Raw genomic sequence first — 14713 nt, forward strand, 5'->3', positions numbered from 1 at the left:
TGAGAGAGTTCACAGCTTACATTTAAGAAAGCACTTAGGACAATGTTTTAGAAGTGACACACAGATGTTGCTGTTACTTATTTACCAATAGAATTTCAGGTTTACTTATATCATGATGGCAGCTGTGATGCACAGCACATTAGCCATGTTTCCTGTGCTCTGCTGGAAAATGCAAATGATGCCAGTAGTCATTTCCTCCAGTTCAAAGTGTTTCTTTCCATCACAGTGCTCCAAGACTTGTGGGAGAGGTATTAAGAAACGGGATGTCTGCTGCAAGAGTCCTGGTTCTCCCAAGGTGAAAATCTTGCCTGAAAGCAGGTGCAGCACAGAGCCTAAGCCTGAGTCCCAGCAGACCTGTGTGCTCGGCCGCTGTCCCAAAAATGACCGGCTCCAGTGGGTGATTTCTTCCTGGAGTGAGGTAAAGTGCTGCAGTTTCATGGCTCACTGCCTGCCCTGGCTGCTCTTGGCAATGCTGGCTCAGGGACAAGCAAACCATGGGGAGGAAGAACAGCTGAGCTGTGGTTTGAAAATCAGGTATTCTAGGTGAGGAGCTGTAAACCCCAGATGCAGATGAAGGGACCCCAATGTCTTTGTTAATCACTGTCTGGGGTTCATATTTCAGTTTACCCTTTATGGAGCATTGGCTTTGTGGGATTAGTTCTGTGATGCTTTTACAATGCACAATTTCGGGTGTCTGACCCACCCCAAGTTCCCCTTTATCTGCCTGTGTTTGTGAGGCTGTAGAAGCTGTGCTTTGCCTCTGCAGTGCTCAGCCTCCTGCGGGCCCGGCCTGCGGCAGCGAGAACTCAAATGCGGCGAGAAGAGCATCCACGGGAAATTGGTCACCTTCCCCCAGAGGAGATGCAGGAACATCAAGAAACCAAACGCCAGCCTGGAGGAAGCTTGTAACAAGGGAGCCTGTCCATCACAGACGTTGTATAACATGGTGTCTGGCTGGTATTCCTCGCCCTGGCAGCAGGTAGGCATGTCAGGGCACAGAGGAGCTGCCTCCAGTGCTCACAGGCCCCAGGTGCCTCCTGCACGGGGCCACACCACTCAGCCCCTGAGATGGGATGCAGCTGCTCCACATCCATCATGTGCTTTGGTGCAGCTCAGTGCTTTGTCCTGAAACTGAAGAATGTCACTTAAAAATGTTATTCATGCTTGAGAGGCACTACATTCCACACCCATTTTCCAACACTTTCTTCTCAGTCTTCTTCAAAGTGCACTGTGCTTGAACTACTGCATATCTCTATGCACAGTGTATTTGAGCATCTGCACAGATTGCCTGGAATTCCCTAAATACTATGATTAATTGTGGGATCAGTCTGTATTTGTTTCTACATTCTTGCAAACAAGCTTCTGTATTTCTGGAACTTATCTACTTTATGAGTCATATATCAATGAGACACGCACCCATTTAATAATATTTACATGAAACAATGTATGCCTGACAATTGCAATCAGATGAAAATGATCACATTTATCTTAAAGACAACTTTTCATGAAACACATACAAGTAAAAGGCTTATTAATTTTAAAACACTTCATAGCTCTTCCTGCAAACCCATAGTGGTTTTCCCCAGAAACTGCCATAATTATGGTTCTGATGGGATTTTTATCTGTGTTCAGGCAGCAGGGTTGGGCCCAGAGGCTTAGAGATCAAAAGAAATCCATGCAAACAATCAGGAACAGGTTTCTAAAATGTTCACTTTCTGTCTTGATGTCTAAGTAAGGAACCAGATTTTCAGCTGAGTCCTTAAATAACCACAAGACACACACGCCTTTGAAAAGTTGGTCCTGATGGGGCTTGGTGGACAGCAGCACACCTGGTCCTGACCTCTCTTGCTTTGAAAGTCTCATATGAGGCCCTTGAAGGCTCTCCCTTTGGCTTTCAGGGCTCTCAGAGTCTCTGCAATGCAGCCAAGGTTTTGTTTTCCCTCTGCCCAGTGCACGGTGACCTGCGGCGGGGGAGTGCAGACGCGGAGCGTGCAGTGCCTGCGCCAGGGCAGGCCGGCTGCTGGCTGCCTGCCCCAGCAGAAACCAGCTGTCCTGAGAGCCTGCAACACCAACTTCTGCCCAGTCCCCGTGAAAAGAGGTAAAACTCAGCTCAAGATGCTGCAGCAGGCTTGTTGCTTAGAGTTCTATACCCAGCAAACATCACCTTTTCGCTGCACCACTGATCTGGCCTGTTCCTTCATAGTTGTTTTTTTCCTAGACTTCCACATTTACAGTAGCTCTCTGATATTAACAGCATCTCTTCTTCACCAAGTGAGCCCTCTTAAAGCAGACTTGGGAGTACAACTGGTACTGGAGATTTTTTTAAAAAGCATATGTTAAAAGAAGTATGTGAAAAAGTCATGCTTTTTGGTTCTGAACTGCACCTTTATTACTCTCTTGTTGAAAAACACAAGCATTCCATGCTGGTACTGCTTTTGATGAATAATAGCCACTTTGGAACTAAACAATAAGAATTTGCCATATTTTTTTAGTCTTCCAGACCTCACCCAGCTCCTGGGATTCCAAAATTGCTTTACCTAGAATGTGCATCTTACTGCTTCTGAGCAGTGCATGACAGGCAGTCAGGGAACATGAAATTAGGGTCTCTCTCCACTTTGATGTCCACTCTATCTCTCCACCTCTTCAGTGTGAGAAGGGAGGGGGGAGCAAGGGGTTTTGTGCCACATGGAATGAGGGAAGGAGAATTCTCTCAGCACCACCACAGACAAAGAGTGGTGTTCCAGAGATTTGCTTACAGGGTGGTTACTGTTTGTGACTCTTTCCTAACTGCATGAAAAATGCTCATGGAGGTCCATGTTTGTCCCACATAATCTGGTTATGCTAAAGCACTTTCAATTGTGACTTTCAAAATCCTGCACATTAATTGACCTTTTTAAAACTGGGAGCTGAAAGCAACCTCTATAAAATCTAGGCTGGACTGCGTGAGGAAGGTGGTAATGGAGCTGGGAGCAGAGGTCAAGCTCTGGCCCTGCATCTTGCAAACTGACATTAGCCAACCACCCCCATGTCTGCCCAATTCCTGGCATTCCCTGTGCACAAAACCCCCTGTGAAACCCAGTGAGATCCTAACAAACCTTTCTGCTGCATCAGCCTGAGACATGCAGGCTATCACACTCATCTATCAGGGGACCTGAATCCAAACAAGGATATGGAGATGAAATGGTCCTAAAAGGGATAAGTAAATAGCTCTGCTGTTTTTATCAGTAAATGTTCCTAACACTTCAAATTAACATTCCTAAAAGGTTCTGCTGTACTTCAGAGTTTCTGTATAGCTTCCTTTTCTGTTAGGATATAGCAAGGACTTTTCTTTCACCTCTGTTTTCCCCTGCTGTATTTCATGTCTGAAGTACTGTCTGTTATTAATTTTGGCCTTGGCCTGCTTCTCTCTCTCCTCACATCTGCAGGAGCCCTTTCCCCTTTATTATACCTGGGTCGTCAGGCTCTAGAGATCAATTATCTCCTCGCTGCTCTCTAACTTTCTGTCTAAAGCAGCAAAAAGAGAGGAAACCAGCTGGGCTGTAATCACATTGAAGCAAATCAGTCTCTATTATCAGCCATGCAGCTCCAGCTCAGTGATCACAGGCAAGAAATTAATGTTTCAGGGATAGTTTGCACACTTTCCTAGACAAACTGGGTCATTTCCATCCCTCTCTAGAGGCAGTTACGGTCACCGTAACTCGAAGTAAATCCAGCTGCTTCAAATGAATGAAAATCTAAACAACTGATAAATACTTGGGTAAATAGAAATAAGGACCTGACTGCCTGATCCTCACCCACTGAATTTTGTGGGACTCTTTGTGTTCCTTCCAACAGTCCTTGGATTAGGTCCCAACTTCAGCCATACCTCTGCAATATTAGCATTGCCCTCTGATCTTCAAAGGGGACATAAAGATTAATTTACGTGGCTTCCTTAGTGCTTATACTTTTTTTTTAAACAGTAATTTCTAATTTTTTTTTTTTTTAATTCACCCTTTCATGGCAGGAGAGCTCCTTCCTCTCTTCATCAGAACAGCTTTCCTTCCTTGGTGTGGTGTGTGCTTTTCATCTCTTGTTTGCTTTGGGCCCTCCCAAATTCTGTCTGGTGGCAGCAGTTGAAGGAATGGGGAGTCTGGTGCTGAACTTCCAGCTGGATCCCTCCTGACACTCCATGCAGAACAGAAAGGCAGTGCAGTGGAGTGGGAAGGCTGCAGTTCAGTCCTGAGCTCCCCAGTTCCTGTTCAAGAACAGAATTTTCTTTCCCTACCATTAGAGTTTAAAGGCTAGCTAATGTTTTTAAAACCTGAGGAAAACTGGCATTTTAAAAGAATTATTATTAGTAAATTATTTTCTTTTTCACTCAAATAAATTTTAGGGTGATAAAGGTATAAAATATCACCTTTGCCATTATATAAAAGGAAATACAAAAAAAGCAGTGGTGATTAAACCAAAGAAGTTGCTATAGAGAGGTGGAGATGCCTCCTGGCCCATGGAACATGCAGAAGTTGTCTGTGCTCTGTGAGGGAGCATTTATCTACTGTGACTCAGTAACTGATCTAAGAATTCAGACAGTGGTGGGTAGATTTTTGTTCAGTCTCCTTGTAAATTCCTTTTATTGGCCATGTAAACAGTAGTTCTGAGAGCTGAACAAAATCTTTACCCATGCTTGCAGATTTCAGTTTAGCTATAAATTTTGCTAAACCCCATTGAGTCTTACTGCTCTCTCAGACATGGTGAATTTGTTTATAAATCACCCATATGAATCATCACTCTCCTCTTTTAAAGAAACATAAAGCATCCACTGCAAAACGAGAGAGAAGCAGCTACAATGTGTTTTTAAAGCCATGGAGCTGTGTGTATAAATGATATCTGCACATAAATTGAAGAGTAACAAGATTTTAATTGAAAAATATAATTTGGCTGTATTTTTAATGAAAAGCTGGGCTTTTGAGAACTAACCGTGGTTAACAAGTCTCTTCTCCCATTGCAGTTAATTAAGATTTTGCCAACATGGCATAGTCAAGACCCCAAAAGCTAAATCATGACACCTAACTGAAGTGTCTGAGCAAATAGATTTCTGAGGTTCCCTGCAGAGTAAAAGGGAGAGAAAGAAGTGTCTCCAGAAAGTGCAGGAATACAAGCACAGAGCAGAGCACTTTGTGCAGGGGCCAGGCATTCTGAGTTCCATGAGGTCTGTGTGCAGGTGAACTCCACATGATGATGATGATGATGGCAGCCAGCAACTGGTACCAAATATGGAGTAGGCTCATTTGTATGAGTACCTGGGTTTGGAGCAACTGTAATCAGAGATGTAAACACAGATGGCTTTTTTTATCCTCTAATGTGGAACTGCCTCCTGTCTTCCTGAGCTACAAAGTGTGATCCCATTTTTTTAATTCCTTCAGCTCTTGACCCCCCTATAATATTAGTTCTATCTTGATCAAGTTAACAAATCTCTTGGCAAAATTTAATGGCTCTTAAAATCAAACAAGAAACTAGTATTTTTGAGATGAAAGCTCATTCATGTTTCTTCTCCTTTGAATCAAGTTGCCCATCATGTTTTTAATATTACCAAAGGCATACAAGGGTGTGGGACTATTGCCTGACTTGCAGACTTGCTAAAACACAGCCTTACCACATTACTTGTGTTTCTCTCCTTCAGATGATCCTTCTTGTGTGGATTTCTTCACTTGGTGTCATCTGGTGCCCCAGCATGGTGTCTGTAACCACAAATTTTATGGCAAGCAATGTTGTAAATCATGTACGAAGAAGAACTGATAGCAGCGTGTTATCTGAACCCTTCAGTGACAGGATTCTCTTCTTCAATTTATGTTGGATTTATCTCTGCTTTGAGGCAAGACATGGTGCCACATAAACCACTGATGGGAGAGACATTTTTTCTAAGGGAATGTCTGAGGTACAGTAATTGTTGGATTTATGTTGAAAAAGGAATGTTTCTTTCTTATTTTTTCTCAATTTGCTGACCTCACTAAAGCACAGGGTACTATGGATCACTTGAACACTGAGACTCAAGGGGAAGTTCTTCTTTCTTTAAAAAAAGAAGTGTCATTTTTAAAAGTGTCATTTTGCACTGTCACATGTTACGAGGAAGAAATTAAGGCAAGGGAGCCCTTTCTGGCTGATTTACCAGAATGCAAAGCAGGAGAGCTTGGCAGCTGGAGGAGGAGGCAGCAGGACAGAGCACACCATCAGAAGTGTGTCCTTTGCTATTTTTTGTGACTGTTGTCCCAGGGTGAGGAAGCTGTTTGCTGCCCTGGAGGGACATCCATGGCTGAGGGCTGGAGAAGGCAGTGTCACACGTGTGGCCACCAGAAGTAAATAGTGCACTACAAAGATATTATGGTGCTTCTCTACCAGACTTGCTGCTGGAAAAGCAAGTTGTGCATCATGCTAATGTTTTTATAATTTTTGAAGAATTCATTTTCTGCTTTGTGTAGAAACTCAGAGGTGGTTAACTAGTAACTTGAAATGTATTCCTAGAAATGTGCAGCAGTAGAATATTTGGACTTTTAATATTGCTGTGTTACAAGTAAAATAGAATTGCATATTTCAACTAACTCAAGGAACTCAGATTGATTGAGCTCAATGGTTATGTTTTCAACTTTCTAAGCTCATTAGATATGTAATTTTAAATTTAAACTTGATATTTTAAAGTAGTTTTGTTTCAGAAGCTAGATTGTTTGAATGCCAAGATACTGAAGAATGTCTTCCTTCTAATATCAAATCTCTCTGCAAATTTTGATTCATCCATTACCCAAAGCAAATAACAAGAATACTGCAGTCCATTAATTCATGCTGAACTTCTCTAAAAAGTTATTTATTCACATTACACAAAAAAAAAAGCATTAAAAGATAAGTGGATTATTCACTCTTACCAAATAAAAGTCAATTCTATTTTTATACACCCTCCTAATACTTGTATTTAGTTCAGAATCTACCAGCCAACTAAAGAATTGTAAAAATGCTGATATTTGTGGCCGTTCAGTATTGAGATGTTTGATGGCACCATGTATCAAATGGTGCCATTCAGAACATTTCTGCCTTGAAAAAACCCCAACCTATTTGCCAAACCCATTCCGAGACAGAGCTGTGTCCTACTGTAATTTTCTGGGGAGTGCCTATGAGGGACATATTTATCTAATTCCACCCAATCCCACAACTTTTTTTGATGAATGTAGTTCAGTTTGAGTGTTTTTTTAAAGTATGGTTTCAGTGTAGGATTAGCCAGCTCAGCACTAATGCCAGACAGTGGTCACTTAAAATTAGCAGTTCCTTCTGAAACAATTTAAATTAAAAACATGTATTCTGTGTTACTTTAGGAAATGATTGGAAACATATCTCAACCTACACTGCTCTGTCTTGATATTGGACATTGTGTAATTATAACCTTTTTTCTAGGAAAATTAAAAGGTTGTTTTTGTTTTGTTTTTATAATTGTGTCCTTTTTATTATTTGATGTAAAATAATTAATTTATTAATGCATAGCTTTTCCTTTATATTTCTTTGCTCACTTCCCTAAGTGAGAACTGAGGAAAGAAAAATGGTAGTGTCACAAAGTATGAATTATGGTGTAAAAAAGCAAAAACTATAAGTGTAATATTTAATTATTTTATAAGCTTTGTAATAAAATACTCTAACTGTTTCATTATATTTGGAATTGTAAAATTCATGAATAAAATATGGAGGTTATAAGTAAATATCAAGTGTTACAAGTGCTGTGTGCATTCCCTTGCATCTTTGTTGGTTGTGCCATAAGTAGAAGGTTATACTGTTTTTCTGCTGCTGTGTGATGGGGAAATTGGGCCCAAAAAGGCAAAAACGGAGCAAAACTTCATGGTTTTATTTGTATGACAACACAAAAGCTAAAATACACAACAATACATGTGCAAGACAAACCTGAGCTGTCGATCCTCTCAGCAAAGACAGTGGGAATTTTTGTATCCCAGAACCAGCAGGATTCTTCCCTGTCTTTATCTGCAAGGTAGTATTCAAGATAAGGAGCCTCACTCAGCACAGCAGGAGGTTTTACAGCCTCTCCCATCTGCCTGGGGATACTTGATTTTTCTAAAACTGGCTAAGAACCTTCCAAGCCAATCCCTAGGAGGGAGGGTTTAATTTCACTGATCATTTCAGATATATTCTCCAGCATATATTGGTGCTTTTCCCTTCATTCACAATCACTTAGTGCTCTCACAAGAGCCAGATATCCAGAGGGCTGTTGATAGAAATACTGAGATGCCTCTGACACACAGTACAATCCAGTAAGCAATAATAGATCAGTCTGCTCCTGAAGGACTCCCAGCAAGAGCTCTTTGGGATGGGATTTGGACTAGTGATTTAAGTAATTAATATGCCCACACAGGAATTCAGACTATAAACTGCTTAGTGTTTGGGGCTAGAATTTCGGAATCCAAATGAACCGATGGTTGTCAGTGAATTACAGCATTGGAGTGGGATGTTGAAAGAGGAAATATTGCATAAAGATGTGCTATTGTGTGCTTGGATCCCCACCAAGTCCACAACTGCTTTATTGCTGAGACCTTACAACAGTATTTGGTACACAAAACTTGGCAGTTTTCTGGAAGTGTATTGCTGCAAGGCTCACTTTATAAAGCAGAATGGGGTCTTTTCACAAAGGAATAGCTCAATTTCCTGTGGTCAGATTTCATCACTCAGGTAAAGGATGCATCTGCCCAAAACTCAAACAGATATTTAATGAATAGCTTGATTGTGTAAATCAAACTCAACTCTCTCAGATGCCCAGAAGACATGAAATGCTGGAGACAGATGAATGTTTCACTGCATGTGGTTTTATGGTAACATAATCCATATCCCATATTTCCTTTATTTTTCAGCAAATCCTATTCAAAAGCATCAAGAAAATAAATTAACATTATGATTTCTATTGTAATTGAAGTGCAGCCTCACAGAGTCACTGAGATGCCACTGTGTTCAGGGCTGTGTGCACAGGTCAGGAGGGGCTCAGAGTCTTGAGTGTGCCACAAGAAACTGAGGAAAAGATCATGTTCATAGGGAGCTCATGGTGATTAGGAGAAAAAGTGCTGCTGGTGGCTCACTGTCTGTGTGGACAGTGCAGGACATCTCCAAGGCAGCTCTGTGCAGGTGAGATTTGAAGGAACAGTACTGAGGAACTTTATCCTGACACTGCTTTGAAAGCAAAAATGAGGCATGTTCAGTGCTGAGTCCTAACCAAGACAGGGACTGTCCCAAGAGAAGGGAAATCCATGTGGATCACTCACCTGCCAGTTACGGGGGACTGAGAAGTGAGGATCTGGGAAAGCAGTAAACCTCCTTCTTGCTGAAAAAGTCCTGAAATGAGGAGATGCAGCTTCCAGGAGATGCTTTAAATTCCTCCCCAGGCACTACTGTATGAACATCAGCCAAATCAAGCTGACCTCCCTGCCTGCTTCCTGCTCACTGGGCACCCCCACTGTGGGTATTCTTCCTCCCCTGCTCTTCAGGACAAACCCAGGTCCAGGCTGGGCTGCAATGTGTGCTTTGATGCACATCACACTCTGGAGCCCTTCCCCTTCCCACGAGCACAGTCTGTGGCAGAGGGGCAGGGGGACCAAGCTGATCCTCAGCCCTGTAAGGGTTATTGACAGCATCTGCCTGGCAGTGCCATGGGGAAGCCACGGCCCCTGCTGGAGCACAGGGAATCAGAAACACACTCTGGCCTTCCAGCAGCCAGCACACACCAGGCAGGGCTGAGGGAAGGGGAGCAAACATCTGCCAGCTGGGCTGAGCTACAGACAAAATCTGAATTCCTCAATTCACAATATGTAGTAACATCAAATGCAGTACTCCTTATGTTCCCTGAAGAAAAACATCTATTATAGGGCCTATGCTTCAAGCTACTAAATATTTTATGTACTTTCCATTCAATAAAAAGAATTATTCAGTCATGAACAGAACCTGTTTTATAATTTCTGGATTCTGCCAATGGAGGCAGGAACCTTCAGCTAAGTTCTAACTTCCAGGCTTACTTTGTAAGCATTAAATCAAGCTATACATGTCAGCCTCAACACTGCTGTGTGCCTACTGCAAAAAAATGACAGATCTTTAACATCCCTTGGGCTGCCAAACATTAATTATGTTCTGTTGTGATAATGTTCACTAATCCTTTCATAATAACATAGCAAAGCTGACCAAAAAAAAAAAAAAAAAGCCCATTAAAGAGGACTATAAATGGATTTTTATGGGAAATATTTACTACTGAAGCTCTTACCTGGGGAGATCAAAGAGACTTTGGAGGAAAGCACATACAAGAATTTTGTTTTTTGGGACCTTCTCAAGTCATGATATCTGAATTTTGTCTGTCTGATAGCACAAACTGCACAAACTGAAGGGATTCTCCCCAAAGCAGGAATGACCTACCAACACTCTGCTTCCATGGAAATAATGGTCCTCTACTGAGGACCATCTATGTCACTCTACTGTCTCTGTTTAGATTAGTTGAAAAGAGTCAGGATATCTATTAAAGGAATTTTCACTTTCAAAGACCTTAACTGTACAGCTCTCTCCATTGATATTTTAAGTGGATCAGAACATTTCACTCTTAGAGAATCTGCCTGTCAGCAGAAAGCTCATCAGCTCAGGTTTTGTAAAAATAAACTGCAGATGCCAAGTTGCCCAGAACTTCCATGAGCCTGGGCTTTGCTGGTGTATGAGGAAAAATCAACCAACACAGACAGTAACAAGATGTAAACACAGCTCTCTCCCATTAAATATAGGATATACTTTATCAAACTGTATCCTTTCCCACAACTTGGAAGGGTTTGGTGTCCACTTCCAAACTACTAGTTGCAAACCCAAAATTGTGTATAAACAAACTGGAACATCTCATTTGAAAAGCATCCAGCTATTGACTGAGGCTGTCAGGGGATGTAAGTGACCATGTAACACAAACCTGAGCTGGCCTCTTGTTCTGTGGCCACTTAACATCTAATGCTGACTTTTTATTTTGTTGTTTCTCAGTTGCAATGGGACTTTTAATGAAAATCATGAACCTGGTATAAGGTTATTGCTCAGGTAAAATCAAGTGTCAGGATTAGCCTGCTGATCTCCATGTCCAGCAGAGCTGTGTGACATTTGGCACAGGGACTGGGGAGCAGAGCAGGGCAGCTCCCACAGGCTGGTACAAGCTCTGAGCTCTCTAAGACATGCTGTACATCTGTCCCACTCATCAGCTGCTCCATTTGTTCCTTAGCACAGTGACTGTACCCTAGAATTTGCACATTGTTGAGAATCCTGCCCAGCTTCAACAGCCTTGCTACTAAAGAGTAAGGTAATAATAAGGTAGTGGTATGAACAGTGAGGCTAAAGCACCTGTGCCTTCATGCTTCAGTTCTAACTTCCAGGCTTACTTTGTAAGCATTAAATCAAGCTATACATGTCAGCCTCAACACTGCTGTGTGCCTACTGCAAAAAAATGGCAGATCTTTAGCATCCCTTGGGCTGCCAAACATTAATTATGTTCTGTTGTGATAATGTTCACTAATCCTTTCATAATAACATAGCAAAGCTGACCAAAAAAAAAAAAAAAAAGCCCATTAAAGAGGACTATAAATGGATTTTTATGGGAAATATTTACTACTGAAGCTCTTACTGAAGCAGGTTGGGTGACAGTACCAGGGAAAAATCTCCATCAGAGGATACTGAAGTTCACAGAACTGCTATCCATGCCCTTGGTCAGTGGGCAGTCATCTCCCCAAGTCCTGTCACCCCAGGCCCTTGCCCAAAGTCTCCTTCCAGCTCTCTTGGAGCCCTTCAGGTACTGGAAAACCTCAATAGGGTCATCCCAGAGAGATTCTGGGTATTGGTGCACGTGTTTTAACCTCTTCTAGAATCTCCTGTGAATTGGAATCTTTGACCTGCTGCATTGACTCTCCTGCAGGGTGGTAGATGGTGTTTTTGCAAGTTCTTCACTTGTGCTGAGGAAGGGAAAGGAGTACTGGAACAGAAGAGTGGATCCTATTTAAATTCATTCTTTTTATTCTACACCTGTGACATAGCAGCCTGCTGTGGACAGCGACTGGACTTACTAAAACCAGTGATCTCCTTCATCATTCAACCACCTCTCTCTAGATCACAGTATCCAGTATCCCCTTTGGTTAAATGGTTCATTTTATTTAGGGCAGGAACAACTCACACCTCATGTGTGTATAAGGGCCAGTGCTGTGGGTCCTGGTGTTAATGTGTGATCATCCTGCTGGCAGCCCTGATCTGCTGAGAGATCGTGACTTAGAGGGAGACTAAAACTCTTCTTTTAGTTCAGAGATTCCTCTAATCAGGCCAGTTTTAGAAACTGCTATTCAAATTCATCCACATACATATATATACAAGATATAACACAAGATATATTACAGACTGCTTATCTAGATCTTGTTTTATGTAAGGAACAAAATTAAGGTGGAAAAAACACCCAAACTCTTCTTTATGTGCTATGTCTTCTTATCAGGAAACAGCCAGACTGAAGTAATTCCCCAGCTTCCTAGATTGCACAATCCCACTTTGCACAACAAGAGAGTGTTGCAAGAACCGGGTTGTTCTTGGTGCTGGCTTTTGTAGACGCTCTTCCCTGAACTTCTCATTAACCTTCTGAACCTCATGCCTACTGGATGGACCCCAGCCAGCATCCTCCACTATCAAAGGACTCTCTGAAAGGAGAGTTTACACCTCAGGTTCCAAACTGATTTACTGAGGCACACTAACAACACAGAAGAGGAAGGCAAACAGTGGATTTGCCTTTTCAAAAACAGCAGTTGATTAAAAAAATAAAGTACCAATAATGTGAGAATCATACTGTCCTGAAACCTTCAGACATTTTGGCACATAACTCTGTCTCTCTCGCACAATTGCATTCCCTTTTTCACTGCTTCCCTCCTCCTGTTCCAGAGCTCCCCCCTGAAGCCATTGGGGGGTGAGAGCAGAGTGGGTTGTGAAGTGTCCTGAGATAATCCACTTTGACAGGGAACTGCACTGATTAAAAGTTATTGCTTCGGAACAGCAAAGCTCCCACTGCTGTCCACGCAAAAGTTGCTGCTTTCTATTTAAACCTTAACCGTCAGATCTAATCAAGAGAAAATAAGGACCTTTTTATGAATTCCATGAGAAAAATTCCCCTCAGGTGTAGGTTGCACGGTTTGATCAGCACCAGTATCATGTTTTAGTGTTTCATATTAATCCAGCCGACTCCGAGCCAAGAATTTAACTTTCAAACTTGCCTGACAGCCAGGCAAAAACATTTTGGCAATTTGTTATTATTTCAGCTAAATTTGAAATATGCAAATTAAGATTTATGGCGAATGAGGGCTTAAAACTATGCATTTATCTCCACGTGGAAAAGGTATTGTGCAGCTGCAAGGTGCCAAAAAATACCAGAGCTGGGCAGAGAACAAGCGAATTACAACTCCCAGAAGGCACTGGAGAGTTGTACATCAGCATTTGGTGTCCTGATGACAGGAAACAAACTATTTCACAGTCTGAGATTTTCTGGAAGATATGGAGTTGACCCAGCCCTCAGACTAAGTATCTCATGTCACCGTTTCCAACTGAAAACTCTTAAAGTGTCAGGTAAATCTGGGGTTTTCAACAAGGCTGAACTAAAAGAAGAATTATTGTTTCATGGAATGTAAGTATCCTGTTAAAAACTCAGTGATGGGAACAAACTGATTAAGTACAGATAACATTTTTATTCCTTTCTTTTCTCCCATCCTCTCCCTCATTTCTCCATGCATAAGCAATTAAGAACATTCCCATGTGCCAATTCAGCTCTGCTGCAATCCCAGTAAGGCAAAGAGACAAAGACACTGCCAATTCCCTGCCTCCTCTTCCTAGGCTAGTCCAGAGGAGCACAAACCATGCAAGTCAGATCCAGAGGTGCTCTGGAGAGATGCATTTGTTGCTGTGTGGTCTAATTCCCTGCTCCATATTCTGTGGAACTGAAGACAATAGGATGACACATGGACTGGAGATAGATCCATGCATATTTTCCTTCACAAGTCAGGGTTTCCAATGAAAAGCATTGGAAAACTGAAATGCATTCCCAAAGTTCAGCTCAGCCTGAGCCTTGGGGTCCAATTTTCATCTTAATCAGAAATATTTCCCTTAGGTTAAAAGATTCATAACCACACAGCATCAGCACACACAGGCCAGACTTAAGCCACATCTGGCAACAAGGGCTTGAACATCAAGAATGTTCAGTGACCAGCACAGATCTTTTCTCAGTCTGTCCTCATACATGCAAACCAGAATTTCCAGATTCTGGAAGCTGATTTTCCTCACTGCCCTAGTTTACTGGAAGAAAAAAGCAGCCTTCATTATGCACCTTATTCCCTATTTTTACCTAACTCCTAGAAATACCTCATAGAATTCGAAAAATTGTGAGGAACTCATTCAAGCAAGGCTTGAACTTGGTTGACATAAATACATAATTCTTCCTTGGAGAACAAAAGTGGTTTAATCCAAGGGATCTGGTGCCCAGGGCGTGTGGGGCTGGGTCTCCCGAGCCCTGCCCTGGCAGTGGCAGCCGGTGCCTGCTGTGGCTGGGGAGAGGGAGCTCTCCAGTGCCCCAGAGGGAAATGCAGCGAGAACAGGGCAGGGCCCAGCCCATGTGTGTTCTTAGACAGCCACCTAGTGAGTTTAGCGAGAAATGAACAGCTCCAAGGAAATG

General features: G+C 42.2%; 1 protein-coding gene across 4 annotated transcripts in view; it reads left to right on the forward strand.

The window, feature by feature from the left end:
* Positions 1 to 7654, forward strand: part of ADAMTS18 (ADAM metallopeptidase with thrombospondin type 1 motif 18) — an 80348-nt gene extending 72694 nt beyond the window's left edge. For 3 of the 4 annotated variants that reach the window (XM_063167671.1, XM_063167668.1, XM_063167669.1), the window contains exons 20-23: positions 227 to 418; positions 767 to 979; positions 1951 to 2098; positions 5660 to 7654. In XM_063167671.1, coding sequence (XP_063023741.1) covers positions 227 to 418; positions 767 to 979; positions 1951 to 2098; positions 5660 to 5775 — 669 coding nt within the window. In that variant the 3' untranslated portion in view covers positions 5776 to 7654. The remainder of the gene's footprint in view (positions 1 to 226; positions 419 to 766; positions 980 to 1950; positions 2099 to 5659) is intronic. The other variant, XM_063167670.1, reaches the window with a different exon arrangement.
* The last annotated feature ends 7059 nt before the right edge of the window (positions 7655 to 14713 follow it).

This window comes from Melospiza melodia, chromosome 13 (assembly GCF_035770615.1).
Source record: "Melospiza melodia melodia isolate bMelMel2 chromosome 13, bMelMel2.pri, whole genome shotgun sequence".
Taxonomy (NCBI): Eukaryota; Metazoa; Chordata; class Aves; order Passeriformes; family Passerellidae; genus Melospiza; species Melospiza melodia.